Here is a 15,098-nt window from a genome sequence, read left to right on the forward strand (position 1 = left end):
CTACGTTTCCCTTTTTTTAAGGGAAATTCCCTTATTATAAATAGGATTCCTTGCAAGAAAAGGGAAAAGTTGACAGCTATGATCCTGGGGCAAAGTTCGCAACCAGAAGAAGCTACTTCCGGGTTAGCGGAGTTCGTAACCAGAAGCGCTCATAACCAGAGGTACCACTGTATGTGGAAAGACATGGTTAGAATGAAAAATACACATACATTTTGGCAGGAATATCCCTGAGCAGAAGAATAGCTTCCCTCCTGCTTCTGCTAACTGATCTTTATTACCAAAGTTTTATGAGTTTGGCATTCCATTATCACATTCTGCACTGGTGTTTTCGTACTAGATGAACCTTTCACAGGACATGACTATTACCTGTGGATTTGACCCCTTTCCAAAGCTTTCAACTTACTCTGAGCCTGGAATACACCAGACCACTATCCAAACTTTAATATAACCCTTCCACAGCTTTTCCTCTTCCTTTTGGCAGATAGCTTCACACACTGTTACTAGCCCATTGGTGCATACAAACTGCTGTAAGTCATTCCTGGCACATCCACAGCCTGAAAACAGGCATAAAAACAACTCCTTTCTTCCAGTGTACAAAAACTTTCTTGTCAGGGTGCCTGGAGGCATTTCTTGATTACCAGAGGCAAATAGGCTACTTAGAAGTCTGTGCCCTGAAAGATACCAAAACTACTTTAATATGGGTGCAATGTATTCTGTATTTTTATGGTGATGATCCATAAGTCCAGTAGAGTGCTGTGCAATAAGATACTGGTGCAATAAGATGCTGAAGCATAAATAGGTGGGGTTTTGTTGTGAATACTTTCCCTTTTCTTCTTTAAACTCCAGTTCGGAATACCTCTGGTTACAAACTTAATTTGTTCCGGAGGTCCGTTCTTAACCTGAAACTGTTCTTAACCTGAGGTACCACTTTAGCTAATGGGGCCTCCCGCTGCTGCTGCACGACCTACGCACAATTTCTGTTCTCATCCTGAGGTAAAGTTCTTAACCCGAGGTACTACTTCCAGGTTAGCGGAGTCTGTAACCCTAAGTGTTTGTAACCCAAGGTACCACTGTAAATGTTATTTTCTGGCCCTAATTTCACATTTTCCCCGAAACTTTACATTAACCAGTGTGACCCACCAAGTCAAAGATAAGGGACACTGGTGTGATCTGCAAGTTGAAAAGTTTACTGTGCAATTCCAGTGACTTGCTGATTTGAGTATGTCCAGTTTATCTAGGTGATCTCTGAAAGGGCCCTCTCCACTTTTAACCTTGATGAATTGATGGGTTTTCTGTGTTATGTTATGATCATTGTTTCTCTTCTCGGCAAAGACTGAGACAAATTAGGTCTTTCGTGCGCTTATTTTCTCCGCCTTATTTGTTACAAGTTGTCCATGCAACCCAGGAATTAGAGTGGTTTGATCTGTCCTTCAATCAATGTTTCATTTTAATTTAACACAAACTGTGTTTTGCCGTCCAAAATGTGGACATGATTTGGGCAAAGGGAGGCGCTTTCAAGTCCCATTGATTTCAGAAAAGAAATAAGGCACGTGATACAAAATTTTGACTTGAGAGCAGCAGGACTTAAAATTGCTTACGACTGGGTGGATAGTGCCTTTTATGCATAGTACTGATTCTGGCAGTGAATGTTCCTCTGTACATTTTTATTTCCTGTAACCTTTCTTTTTGGTCTTAGTTGTCACCAAACTCCTTTTCATTGTGCTACTTTGGTCTCTTTATGTGCCTCCTACCTTTTAGTTAAGAAATTTCCTCTCAAAACAACTGTGTTGGATTCGCATTAAGTATATGTATGATTTTTCTAGTTCATGGGCCCAGGGGCCGAATCTGGCCCAATCACCTTCTAAATCCGGCCTGCGGACAGTCCCGGAATCAGCGTGTTTTTACATGAGTAGAATGTGTCCTTTTATTTAAAATGCATCTCTGGGTTATTTGTGGGGCATAGGAATTCTTTCACATACACCCCAATATAGTCCGCCACCCCCCACAAGGTCTGAGGGACAGTGGACCAGTCACCTGTTGAAAAAGTTTGCTGACCCCTGTAGTTCAACCTCTTCACTGACACTCACTTTCTCTTTCCCTACAGGGTACATACCCAGTTACTTAGACAAGGACGAGCTATGTGTCGTTTGTGGTGACAAAGCCACGGGGTATCACTATCGCTGCATTACTTGTGAAGGTTGCAAGGTAAGTCTATAGCAAGAATTACTACATGATCGTGGCCACATAAAGAGCTAAAATAAGACAATGTCATGATTTAAATTATAATTTGTAAAGGATAAGGCTATGGCTATCAGTCACGTTTCACTTTTAGTAACTAGGGGAATATGATAGCTTATCAATTACAATTTGATCCAAATGCTTGCACTAAATTGACTTTATGGATTAATCCAGATTTGACGACAGAGGGGCGGTCTTTTTTGTCGAATAAATGTGTTGGATGTTGGATATATACATTAGATTAGCTAATAGCCTCAGGTGGGTTTATTTTTTATTTTTGTCATTTCCTATTTTACATCTTGAATATCCATTTCCGATGAGTGGCTGGCACCTATTTATGGCCCATCTGCTTTGAGTGCTTTGGCATCTCCTAAATTGTTGGATCCTTGCAAAATGCTAAACCAAAGCTGTTGCTTAAGCATGTTTAGCGGATCTTTGTAACGTAAAAGTTCAGGAACTCAGAGAGTTGTGGAATAGGGAATTACGACTGCACCAAAGAGCCCAAAGAATAGAAAATTGCTTAAGAATCTATATGGAATGTTTCCTTAGACTTGAAATTCAGACTCATACAGAAAAAAATAGTGTTTTGAGTATATTGGACTCCACAGTGTTTGTACAAGGTGGCACTGTCCAATACGCACATCTGTTGGAGGTATAATGCTAAGAATGCCTCATTATGTGGGCTTGTCCAGTGATATATTCTTTTTGGGCTGAAGTTGTTATTCACATCAATTTTATATTGGCAAAGTCTTTGCTATTTGCATGTTTGGGTGCTTTTATATTATATTCCTCTAGTATGGGGATTAGTGGTTGCTATGAGATTTATACTTCAAGCCTGGAAAGATAAATATCCACCTTTGATTACACAGTGGTCTGCGGATCTCAGGCCATTCATTTGACTGCATTTAAACATATTTCGTATAGGCATCAATTTTCATGTGGATACCTATTTTGGACTTTGAGAGGGCTTGTATTAACATATATGTTTAACTTAAGATGCATGTAATGATGGCTACTATATCTGTAATATGAAGGGGTGGTGGTTTTTTGTTACTACTAGTAGTATTCATATGTTATTTATTTTCCTCCCTTCCTTCACTTTAGTAATTTCCCCCTTCCTTTTCTTTGTTAAATTTGCAAATGAGAAATTTGATTAAGGAAACGATGGATATACATTACGTCCAGTATCTGTGGGAGACTGCTATTGCTTTGGGTTTACCATAGGTACCTGATTGGCTCCTGGGATAACAAAATGTTAGACTAGGTGGGTAACTAACTGATCTGATCAAGGAGGGTTCCTCCTATGTCCTTAATTTATTTCATAATGTATCTTGTTCTTTGTCCGGCGATAAACACTCCAGCATATCTAAATAAAGATTTGGTTATAAGTAACCTGAATGATAAAAAGTGGGCAATCTAGGTGCTACTTTGCGTTCTTTTCCCCCCACATAGGGTTTTTTCCGAAGAACTATTCAGAAAAACCTTCATCCAACTTACTCCTGTAAATATGAAGGAAAATGTGTGATAGACAAAGTCACAAGAAACCAGTGCCAGGAATGTCGCTTCAAGAAATGCATCTATGTTGGCATGGCAACAGATTGTAAGCTTCTTCTTTATTTTACTGTGCTGTTTGTTTGTGTTAGGTGTGTTTATTTCAGTACAACGTAATCATCACTGTTTGATGGGTGCTTGGTCCTCATTTTTTAAATTATATAATTATATGCTGGTTGAGAATATTGGTTGTTATGCCCAGCTAATTTTTCCATAAAGCTTTAATTTTCTGTCTACTGTTGAAAAGACTAGGCTTTCCCCTAGCACTGGTGAGTCTGTATGTTAGTAAGGATATGAACAATTTCTAACTCAGGAGTGTGTGTGTGTGTGTGTGTGTGTGTGTGTGTGTGTGTTATGGAGCTGTATCATGCAGGGGGCAGGCAATTATCATGCTTAAAGATTTGGAAGAATGGGAAGTTGGACGCTGTTGTTGCGTGAGTCATCCTGCAGTTGTTTGTTTTATTTTTAGCCAGAAAGAAAAGGAGTGCTACACTACTTCTAAAGAACTACAGCATATGGCTGCAAGATTAACCCTTAGTGAAGACTTGAAGTAGCATAAGTGGAGTAACTCAAAATGGAAACCCAAAGTGCTAGTGTTGATAGTTGCTTCTAAAGTTATCCTCAAAAGGCGGTGGGGGTATGAAATATACTCGGAGTCCTGTAACGATTTCATGCTCTTTATTGCAGCTTGTGAAACAGTGATTGAATTCCCCCCCAAACCTCAGGCTTTTATATACATTATTTACACAGTGAGTCCTGTCAGATTGGCTGATTCTTCTTCCCTCCTGGAGACTGATTGGTCTTTTCCTGCAGGCCAATCAGTTGTTGCATTCTAGGATCCTACCAGCCTAATAGGCTGATTAACGTCCTCCTGGAGCCTGACTGGTCTTTTCCTGCAGGCCAATCAGTTGTTGCAGTCTATGATCCTACTTGCCTGTTATTCTAGGATCCAAGCTTAGTACATAACAGGGTAGAATCATAGAATCATAGAGTTGGAAGAGACCACAAGGGCCATCGAGTCCAACCCCCTGCCAAGCAGAAGGAGCCCGTTTTATAAAACAGGAAAGTAAAGGAGTATAGAAAATTGCAATCCTAGGATTATGCCAAAATGGCAAAACTGACCAGAAAGCTCAGGAACCAAGAGGACCAAAACTTTCATCAAGAATTGGGGGGGGGTATTTTACTTGAGAGACCACTGTAAACAGATTAAAACATTCACAGGATTGCAATAACACTTGTAATGCAGAAAATTTTATGGACAAAATGGAGAGACATAAAATTTGGATGATGAAATAATATGCAGTTGAAAAGGTTGAGAATAGGACCCATGGAGAGGGAAGGTGGGAAGTCTTGGGATTCTGAGAAATCTCTGAATATGAATATGTATTTTGTATTGTTATAATTCTACACTTGTAAAATCATATAAAAATTATATCGGGGGGAAAGGAATTTGCATTCTACCAGGCTCATCTGCATTGTCCAGTCTGACTGGCAATGGCTGTCTGGGGTCCCATACAAAAGGCTTCCCCATCACTTCTAACTTGGCCCTTTTAATGCTCGAGATTGAACCTGTGACCTCTGCCACTCCCTCCTTATAGCTCTTTGTACCCAAGGGAACTTCAGGCTTGTGCTTGTCAAAAAATATCTTACCCCCAAGCCGTTTATGATATGGCAAGTCTCCTTGGTTTCCAAAGCAGTGGGGCATGGAGACTGTTTTTTGATAAAAACCAAGCCCAAACTTCATTTTTTTTTTTGGGTGGGGGTCCTTTCCACCTCGTTCCTTTCTAATCCCACCCATGTGACTAGTGATAGCAGTTAGTTATGGTTCACTGTTGCACATTTCCCTGAATTATTTATTGCCGTCGGTCTGTTGACCATTATCTTCCTGATAAACTAAATTGCCAGTTAGCACTAGCTGACTGGGGCAGAGCAACAGGAACTCACCCCATTGTGCGGATTCGAACCGCCAACCTTCTGATTGGCAAGCCCAAGAGGCTCAGTGGTTTAGACCACAGTGCCACCCACATCCCTGGAGATCCTACCTAACCTAGCAGGTACAAGTAGATAAATAGGTACCGCTGTGGCGGGAAGGTAAATGACGTTTCTGTGTGCTCTGGTTTCTGTCACCGTGTCCCATTGCTCCAGACGTGGTTTAGTCATGCTGGCCACATGACTCGGAGAGCTGTCTGTGGACAAACACTGGCTCCCTCGGCCTGAAAGCAAGATGAGCGCCACACCCCATAGTCACCTTTGACTGGACTTAACCGTCCAAGAGTCCTTTACCTTTACCTTACTTGCTGTCATTCTGTGCGGCAGCCAAACGAACATGACAGCCCGAGTATCTTCTCCATCTAAATATAGCCTCTGTAAAGTTGGACTACATTACATAAAACAGAAGTGACAGTTGAACTGCTGCTACCAATAGCATGTCAATTATGGATAAACTCTGCTCCCTCTTTGCTCTCTTGGATAATATAACGTGCAAAAATGAAACTACCTAGATAAGCCAGGCAAATAGTATGCAGTCTCTGTAACCAGCCACTCCATTGTGAAGGCTCTAGGCGCAAGACTAGAACTACCATTGAGAGGATACTATGATGTTTTCCCTTGATGGGAGAATATTTAGTTGCTGGAACCACTGTAGTTTTGCCCGATCCCTTACAATTGGCACTATGCTCCCTGCTCACACAGGAAACACGTAATTTTAGGGCACAGACTTCTGGGTGAACCAGGCTTCTTTGCATCAACATGGACTTTTAAACATGCTTAACTTCTTGTGCTGAGAACAGGATGGAGAAAATGGGTCATAGTTTTGTAGTGCTTTGTAAGAGGCATTTTGTTGTCGATTTCAGTTATTTGGAATTGGCTAGATTGCCGGAGGGTGTGCACAGTTGTGTGGGTGAAAGTGACAAATAGATTTTGCACAGGTAGATCAAACCTCTTTTCGGCTCCCAAGATAGATAGCCTTAATCCCCCCAAAAACCAGATTATGCAGTTCCAAGAAGTGTTCGCAATCCGTTTTTCTCTTATATGTCCTTTCCTTGTTATAGTGGTGTTGGATGACAGCAAGCGATTAGCGAAAAGAAAACTGATAGAGGAGAATCGAGAGAAGAGACGTCGGGAAGAGTTACAGAAAACCATTGGGATGAAACCTGAGCCAACAGATGAAGAGTGGGAGCTTATCAAAATTGTTACGGAAGCCCATGTCGCCACCAATGCACAAGGAAGCCATTGGAAACAGAAAAGGAAATTTCTGGTAGGTGACACAATGGTGTGAGGAGCTTTCCAGAACCACTCCTCGCTTGACCTGATTTTTTAGCATCATTTACTTTTTGGTTGACGGACAAATTGGGTGGGAAGCTTTGATCTCTAAAGTTCTTCACTTTAGGTTTCCTCAACTGGAAGTAAAGAACAAATGAGCGCAATAACATATGAAGACATTCACATGTTTTCTGCAATACGCAAACAAAAATTCTCAATATAGTGATCCATGGAAACGGCTGCTGTCACTAGAACTATCCTAGCATGTGGCCTGTTGTTTACCATAGTGTCACTGCGAGTTTTGATATTCTATCAATTTAGATCAATGGAAGCCAGAAATAGAACAGGGAAAATATAATTTGAACAGGTTTTACATGCCTGTTCCTTAACTAGAGACATTTTCACAAGGGTCCTTTCTGGATGAGAAATGCTTGCTTTTGTATAACGGCAAATCAGTACAAGAACCCGCAGAGCACGTTGCTTTAAAAATAATGAAACTAATATTTAACTGCAGGCGTCTTCAAGAGAGCTGTTCAGGGAAGTTTTTAGTGTTTGATGATGTTTTGTATTTTTACTGTTTTTTCTTGGGAGCTGCCCAGAATGGCTGAGGCAACCCAGTCAGATGGGCAGCGTTGTTGTTGTTGTTGTTGTTGTCGTCATCATCCGCTAGAGTCCCAGGTTTGTCTGCTAGGGTTCCCCCCACCACCAACACACACATACCAGGAAGAGGATATAATCTAATGAGGCAAAGTTGAACCTACTGTATATACTCAAGTATAAGCCGACCCGAATATAAGCCGAGGCACCTAATTTTAGCACAAAAAACTGGGAAAACTTATTGACTCGAGTATAAGCCGGTTCACCACACCACAAACCTGGTGGCGGCAGCAGCGATGGAGGAAGAACAAGCAGCCCAAAAGGGCTGCTTTTGGGCCACTCATCCCTCCGCTGCCCCCGCCTCTTCCAAGAGCAGGCATAGGAGCCGCGGTTGGGAGAGGTGCAGCACAGCACCTGCCCTTGCGAGAGGCGGGTGGCAGCAGCGGTGGAGTGACCAGCAGTGAGAAAGGGCTCCTTTCTTGCCGCTCGTCCCTCCGCTGCCGCCACTGCCCACCTCTGCCGCTCTGCCTCTCCCAACCACGGCTCCTGTGCCTGCCCTTGAGAGAGGCGGGTGGCGGCGGTGGGACCAGCGGTGAGAAAGGGTTCCTTTCGGGCCGCTTCTCCTTACATTGCCGCCGCCCGCCTCACTTGAGTATAAGCTGAGGGGGCTTTTTCAGCATAAAAAAATGTGCTGAAAAAGTCGGCTTATACTCGAGTATATACGGTAAGTATGGATGGTCTTTGTTACTGCTTTGGGAATTTGTTAAAATTGAAAAGTTGGTTATAAATACCTAAGATGAAAAGTAATAACTATTTCCCTGCATTTATGTGATTCTAATGAGGTGCTGGTGTGTTGTGCGCATAGTTTTCCCTGACGTTTGAGGCGAGCGGGAAAGCAGAACTTACCAAACTTGCACTTTTATCGAAACAATGTGTGAACGAACACAGCAATCCTTTGTAATTCAATTTCCCCCAAAATTTTGTAGTTCTCCAGTCGAGCAAACGTGTTAAAAACTGCATTAGGGGTTAAAAACTGCATTATGGGTAAAGTGTGCACATAAAGCATATACTAGTGAAAATAATATACAGAAATGCATTCCATTAGAGTTGTGGGGTTTGTTTGGTTTTTTTTTTTTTCAAAGATGAGTGTATTTGACAAAATCGCATTTTTAAAAAGTATGTTTAATGGGAGAAATTCTCAATAAAATACTGAGGATTTTTTTTATAAAATGGAAAATAATGTAGAGAACTAAAATGAGAGAACCCAGAATTGCCAGATTCACCCATCCCATCATCATGTGAAGTGAAAACCAGTTGCTGGGTGCTGACCCTCAGCATCACATCATATCCCAGCCAGCCCAAGCTCCACACCATGTCCACACAGGGCATGCCTGCAGAGGAGAAGCCTACCTGTCGTGGATAGGCTTTCTGGTGAGAGCGAACCCTGGCCGCACAGTTTTTTTGGAAGTCCTCTCCCACCTACAGACATGCTCCTAGTTCCTGGAGACTGTAGGGTTAGGAGGATGTAATGGCAGAAGCCAAAACACTTCACTGAGCAGTGAGCATGCCGAGTCCCTGTGGGAGCAGGAAATAAAAAACTAGGGTGGTGATATTAGAATGGAGTGGCAGGGAACCTGAACACACTGCAACATTTTGTTGCAGATCCTAGTAAAGGTAAAGGGACCCCTGACCTTTAGGCCCAGTCGTGACCGACTCTGGGGTTGTGGTGCTCATCTCACTTTATTGGCCGAGGGAGCCGGCGTACATGTTGGTCATGTTGCCAACATGACTAAGCTGCTTCTGGCAAACCAGAGCAACTCACAGAAACACCGTTTACCTTCCTGCCGGAGCGGTACCTATTTATCTACTTGCACTTTGACGTGCTTTCGAACTGCTAGGTTGGCAGGAGCAGGGACCGAGCAACGGGAGCTCACCCCATCACGGGGATTCGAACCGCCGACCTTCTGGTTTAACCCACAGCGCCTATTTGTCATTTTTACTTAGTTACAGCTTTAGAATAGCAGTACCGTTTTGTTTCCTAATACAGTCGTACCTCGGCTCCCAAACACCTTGCGAGTCTAACGTTTTGGCTCCCGAACGCCGGAAACTTGGACGTGAGTGTTCTGGTTTCTGAACGTTCTTTGGAAGACGAACATCTGACATGGCTTCCGCAGCTTCGGATTGGCTGCAGGACCTTCCTGCAGCCAATTGGAAGCCGTGCCTTGGTTTCCGAACGTTTTGGAAGTCGAATAGACTTCCGGAACGGATTCCGTTCAACTTCCGAGGTACCACTGTAGTGGAAAATATTTGTGATCATGAAGAGTCGGACACGACTAAATGACTAAACAACAACAACATGTATTGGGCAAACCATACAAACATAAACTCAGTGATAGGAAACAGAACGCATATTTAACGTTAGCCTCTTTGACCTGAATTCCTGAACTTAGCTTCACCCCTCAAACCAAGTGATCAACTGTTGAGAGAATATAACCCGTGTTGGTTCCTATCCTGTCTGTTTTTCTTACCTGTCAGGTTAGCGCAGCTATAGGAACAGCCTTCGGCTATTATGAACTTTGGTGAAGCCTCTCTGTCCCTCTAGCAAATGACAACAAATTTATAGGAAAGGTCAGAAATTCCCCTCCTCTGACAAATTTAATGCCAAAGGACTTCTCTTCCTTTTGGATTTCAGGGGAAGATGAGTTTTCCTAGGTGGGACTGAGAAACGACACTCGCTTTAGGGTTTCGGGGTGAACAGCTAAATGGCTTCCACAAGATAACATAAATAGACAAGAATAAGTAGCTACATTTGCAAAGCACTGAGCTGCCTACACATATGAGTAGTGGCATGTCAGAAACTTACGCGTACAAGAGTTTGTCTTAGACAGTGGCTTCTTTTGAATACAAAAGTTAATTTTGCTAAGTAATAGCTATGGGGCTTTCTTACAAACAAAACAGAAGAAGTGATGGGTTTGAACTGCCAGCGCTCCACAAAAGTTTAAGAAGATTCCATGTCCGCTGCAAATAAATTGTCTCCTTACAATGTTTTTCTTTTCTGTTGTTAGCCAGAGGATATTGGACAAGCACCAATAGTAAATGCCCCAGAAGGCGGGAAAGTAGATTTAGAAGCCTTCAGCCAGTTTACAAAAATTATCACACCAGCAATCACAAGAGTGGTGGATTTTGCCAAAAAGTTGCCTATGTTCTGTGAGGTACGGATTTCTTTCCAGTTTAACCTCTCTCTTTTTTCTTTCCTTCTCCTTTATTTATTTATTTATTTTGCATGTAAATGTGAACTTTGTTTACCACTCCTAAAAACAGCTTGAGATGGAATTTTATTTTATTTTGAGATAGAGTTACAACACAGACAACAAAGTATACACACAACACTACAAGAAGAACTAGGAATTTATAAACTTACATATAGCTATCTCATTATATCATGCCTGTGAGATATCCAGCTCACTAACTATATCATATCTAAGTTATATACTGCATATCATAGTCAGAAACAAAAATATGGGTACCTGTCACTTGATTCAGATTTGATGGGCTTCCACCTAGGAAATAAAGAGAAATCATGGATTTTATATATATATATTGTATCCCTTGTTTGCTGCACATTCTGAGTAAGATTGTTTGTAACCATCATCTCCCAAATTTAATTAATTAATTAATTAATTAAGCCCCTGCCTTTAGTGTCCAAGGAGCCCAGGGCGGGAATTTTATTAATGCACTGCTTTTTATATAGTTTCTTGGGAGACTTCCTGTTATGTGCTATACACAACTTTGCCCCTGGATACGATTACTTAAGAAGGCCCTTATGCAGAAATACAGAGTCTATAGATTCAAAGTGATCACATAGCATAGCTGGGGGAGCTACCTGTGGCCTAATGTGGCAAAATTCCTGGAAGTCATCTGGAATGTATTCCTGAACTCTTACACTGTTTAAGGCACTAACACTGCTCCCATCAAAGGTAAAATCATAAACCAATCTGACCAGTGTACTAACTATAGTAGGGCATATCCATTGAAGTACTGCAGGGGTCACGTACAACATAATGAGAACTTTGTATTGTGTGTCCTTTATAGTCTCCTTAGTAGTCCTGATTAATAAAAAGAAAAAAGATCTCCAGGTTATCTCCAGGAAAATCCCCATTGTCTTCCATAGACTCTCCTAAGTCACTTTTACATGCATATAAATATGATGGATTGTCTTCCAATAATGGCATTTGAGGAAATTACAAATAGATGAAAACAGATATTTAACCAGAGGGATAACATCACAACATGGATTAATCCAAAGTGCTACGATTGGAAGTGCAGCAAGGAGGAAGAAGAGTGCATTTAACCTTTTCCTCAAAAACACAGTTGTTCCACTGAAAAATCCTCACCCTCATCTCTCAACTGTTGGGACTGTTGGGACTGGAGAAAGGGAGACTTGCCCAGGGAATGGGCTAGTCCATTTTTCAGCTTCCAGTTTAAAGCAGAACAAAATTATCGGGTGAAGCTAAATCACCCGTGTGTGAAAACACCCTCTGTCTCTCTCACTCTCTCGTGTGTGTCCCTTTATCTGTCCCAGAACATTTTTTCAGTTGTTCCTTTCATACACAGATCTCAGATCATCCTTAGCTGTAGTGAAAGAGAGGGAGGATAACACTTCGTGCAAATGGCTTCCCTGTTCCAAGTGAGTCTGGCCATTCTGGGCCACTTTCATGTAGTTTCCCCGAACAAAAGATTTGGTTGGCAAAGCTTTCCTGCTGCCCTTAAGCCATTCGCTCTGCCCCAATTCACCCTCTCTTGTCCAAACTTCGGAATACTCAACAGCTGATAGCAAAACTCTGCAACACCATGCAAGTGCCAAATGAGTCTCAAAGGGAATGTGCTTGTTTCAAAATTATTAAACTAATCATGTTTATTTTGGATAATTAGAATATATTTTAGCCCTCATTTTCTCTCTCTCTCTGCTTTTCTTGCCCCCCCCACCCTTCTTTTTGATTATGAAACATCACTTCCCATTTGCCCCGACCTGTGTAAACTATTGAAGCTGATGTAGGGAAACCGGACTGAGTTGTTCTCCTTTGGCGATCACTCGTAGCCAAGTAAGATAGTCTTCTATAAACACGGTTTTACCAAGGAGTCCGTAAGTGACTGTGGAGGCCAATTCTGGATCCACACATCCTTCCACAGTGGGGACATTGGTTTCCAGGCGGGAGTTGATCACGGTGTGGATTTGCCAAGCATGCCTTCCTCTTAGCAGTAGCATCAGTCACTCTCCCTATGAGTCAGATACTCTACACTTAAAGCTGGCAGCTGAGGCGGGGAAAAGATGACATTACAATCAAGTGTCAATTTTCCTTTGCAGGCAGACTACATTTTTCAAAAACCATTCGGCCCCTGGAACATTGCTTTCACTTCTGCTAAGCCATGATCCTTTCGCCCACTCAGAAGGTTTTTGTTGTTGTTTTTTTTGTCGAGATTAAATGTAATCACTGTGTCAGTACTATAAATAACGACTCCCAACCCCACAGACAGACACACACACACACACACAAAAAAAAACAACACCTCTCAACTTGACGTAAAAATAAAATAACTTAATAACTGAAGCCAAAATGGAACAGATTTTTGTTTCCATAACTACTTTATGTTATGGACTACGGGTGATTTAATAGTGCTACAGAACTAATAACAAGATGGCCTCCTACCCTGAAGGGTTCGAATTTACGTTGGCCAATGGGCTGAAGGTTTTGTGGGGGACAAAGATGGTTATAGCAGTTGTATAACACAAGTATGTACCATTGCTGGATCATTCACATTATTAATTACTATTATTATTATTATTAGCTTTTTACCCAAAAGTGTCTCAAAGCAACCTACATAATAATAATAAAAGTAGCAAGCAACATTAAAACCAATTATAAAAGTAGCAGTAAAACAAGATTTAAAGTGCAAATCCAGAAATAAATATAAAAGATACATATCCTACCCACCTCACATCAAAGGATGAGCCCAATAAAGAGGCAGAAAACATAACTAATTACCCTCTCAATTAATGAGCGAAGGCCTTCCTAAATGCAAATGTTTTTGCCTGGCACCTAAAACCAGACAAAGATGGCACCAGTTGTGCTTCCCGGAGGAGAACGTTCCATAAGTGGGGAACCACCACTGAGAAGGCCATTTCTCATGTCCCTCAGGTGAGGCACACAGAGAAGGACCTCCGATGATGATCGCAGGTTCCAGGCTGGTTTATGTGGGGAGAGGCAGTTGTTGAGGTCCTGAGCCACCTAAGACTTTATGGGTCAAAACCAACTAAAACCAGCTAAAACGGTAGCTAGTGCAGTTGTGCCAGATTTGGTATAATATGAATTCTGCTGATTTCTGAATGAGCTGCTGTTTTCAAAAGCAGCCCCAAGTATTACACATTGCAATAATATTACTGTAATAGATAGTGATTTATTAATTATACAATCATCATCATCAAAATAGTAATAATAAATTAAACTGCTTTGAATGTATACCTATCCCATCTTGACTCTCCAGTAATCCCCAAGTCTCAGTGAAGGGTGAAAAATGACAACGACTTCTTTGAAGGCGGCATGTGGATGACATTATTAAGAATACTCTCTCGGCAGGTTTTAGTGATCACTTCAAAGGAAGTGATAAAGGGAAGGAATGAAAGGAAACTGCATACAGGGGTGGTGCCAATATTTATTTTACTTTTTAGCGTTTAGCCTTTCACTTAAGTGCAGGAAAACTGATTCTCACTTGCCATTCTCTGCAGCTGCCATGTGAAGACCAGATCATCCTTCTGAAAGGTTGTTGCATGGAGATTATGTCCCTCAGAGCAGCAGTTCGCTATGACCCCGAGAGCGAGACTTTGACCCTGAATGGGGAGATGGCGGTGACCAGGGGCCAGCTGAAAAATGGGGGTCTTGGAGTTGTATCAGATGCCATTTTTGACCTGGGCATGTCATTGTCATCATTCAACCTAGATGACACGGAAGTCGCTCTCCTACAGGCGGTACTGCTGATGTCTTCAGGTGAGTATGAAAATAGTTTAGTAATTTACACTCTGGCCACTACACCACACTGGCTTCCTAGAGTACCGTACTTTTTGCTCTATAAGACTCACTTTTTCCCTCCTAAAAAGTAAGAGAAAATGTGTGTGAGTCTTATGGAGCAAATGCAGGCTGCGCAGCTATCCCAGAAGCCAGAAACAGCAAGAGGAATTGCTGCTTTCGCTGCGCAGTGATCCCTCTTGCTGTTCTGGCTTCTGGGATTCAGAATATTTTTTTTCTTATTTTCCTCCTCCAAAAACTAGGTGCGTTTTATGGTCTGGTGCGTCTTATAGAGTGAAAAATACGGTACTTCTCTAGGGAAATAAATATGGGGAGAGCAAAATTAAGCCTAGTGTGCACATATACAGTGGTACCTTGGTTTTCGAACGT

General features: G+C 41.8%; 2 protein-coding genes across 6 annotated transcripts in view; one reads left to right on the forward strand and one right to left on the reverse strand.

The window, feature by feature from the left end:
• Nucleotides 1-15,098, forward strand: part of THRB (thyroid hormone receptor beta) — a 191,586-nt gene that overhangs the window by 175,724 nt on the left and 764 nt on the right. For 4 of the 5 annotated variants that reach the window (XM_082193525.1, XM_082193524.1, XM_082193526.1 and 1 more), the window contains 5 exons: nt 2,105-2,205; nt 3,691-3,838; nt 6,840-7,045; nt 10,713-10,859; nt 14,432-14,690. In XM_082193525.1, coding sequence (XP_082049651.1) covers nt 2,105-2,205; nt 3,691-3,838; nt 6,840-7,045; nt 10,713-10,859; nt 14,432-14,690 — 861 coding nt within the window. The remainder of the gene's footprint in view (nt 1-2,104; nt 2,206-3,690; nt 3,839-6,839; nt 7,046-10,712; nt 10,860-14,431; nt 14,691-15,098) is intronic. The other variant, XM_082193527.1, reaches the window with a different exon arrangement.
• The window catches only part of LOC309515563 (uncharacterized protein), a 36,088-nt gene continuing 29,814 nt past the window's right edge, over nt 8,825-15,098 (reverse strand). The window contains exons 3-5 of the mRNA XM_082193581.1: nt 11,175-11,207; nt 9,701-9,938; nt 8,825-9,147 (exon numbers count right to left, since the gene is read on the reverse strand). Coding sequence (XP_082049707.1) covers nt 9,141-9,147; nt 9,701-9,938; nt 11,175-11,207 — 278 coding nt within the window. The 3' untranslated portion in view covers nt 8,825-9,140. The remainder of the gene's footprint in view (nt 9,148-9,700; nt 9,939-11,174; nt 11,208-15,098) is intronic.

The sequence above is a fragment of the Podarcis vaucheri genome, assembly GCF_965113315.1.
Source record: "Podarcis vaucheri genome assembly, chromosome: 12".
Taxonomy (NCBI): Eukaryota; Metazoa; Chordata; class Lepidosauria; order Squamata; family Lacertidae; genus Podarcis; species Podarcis vaucheri.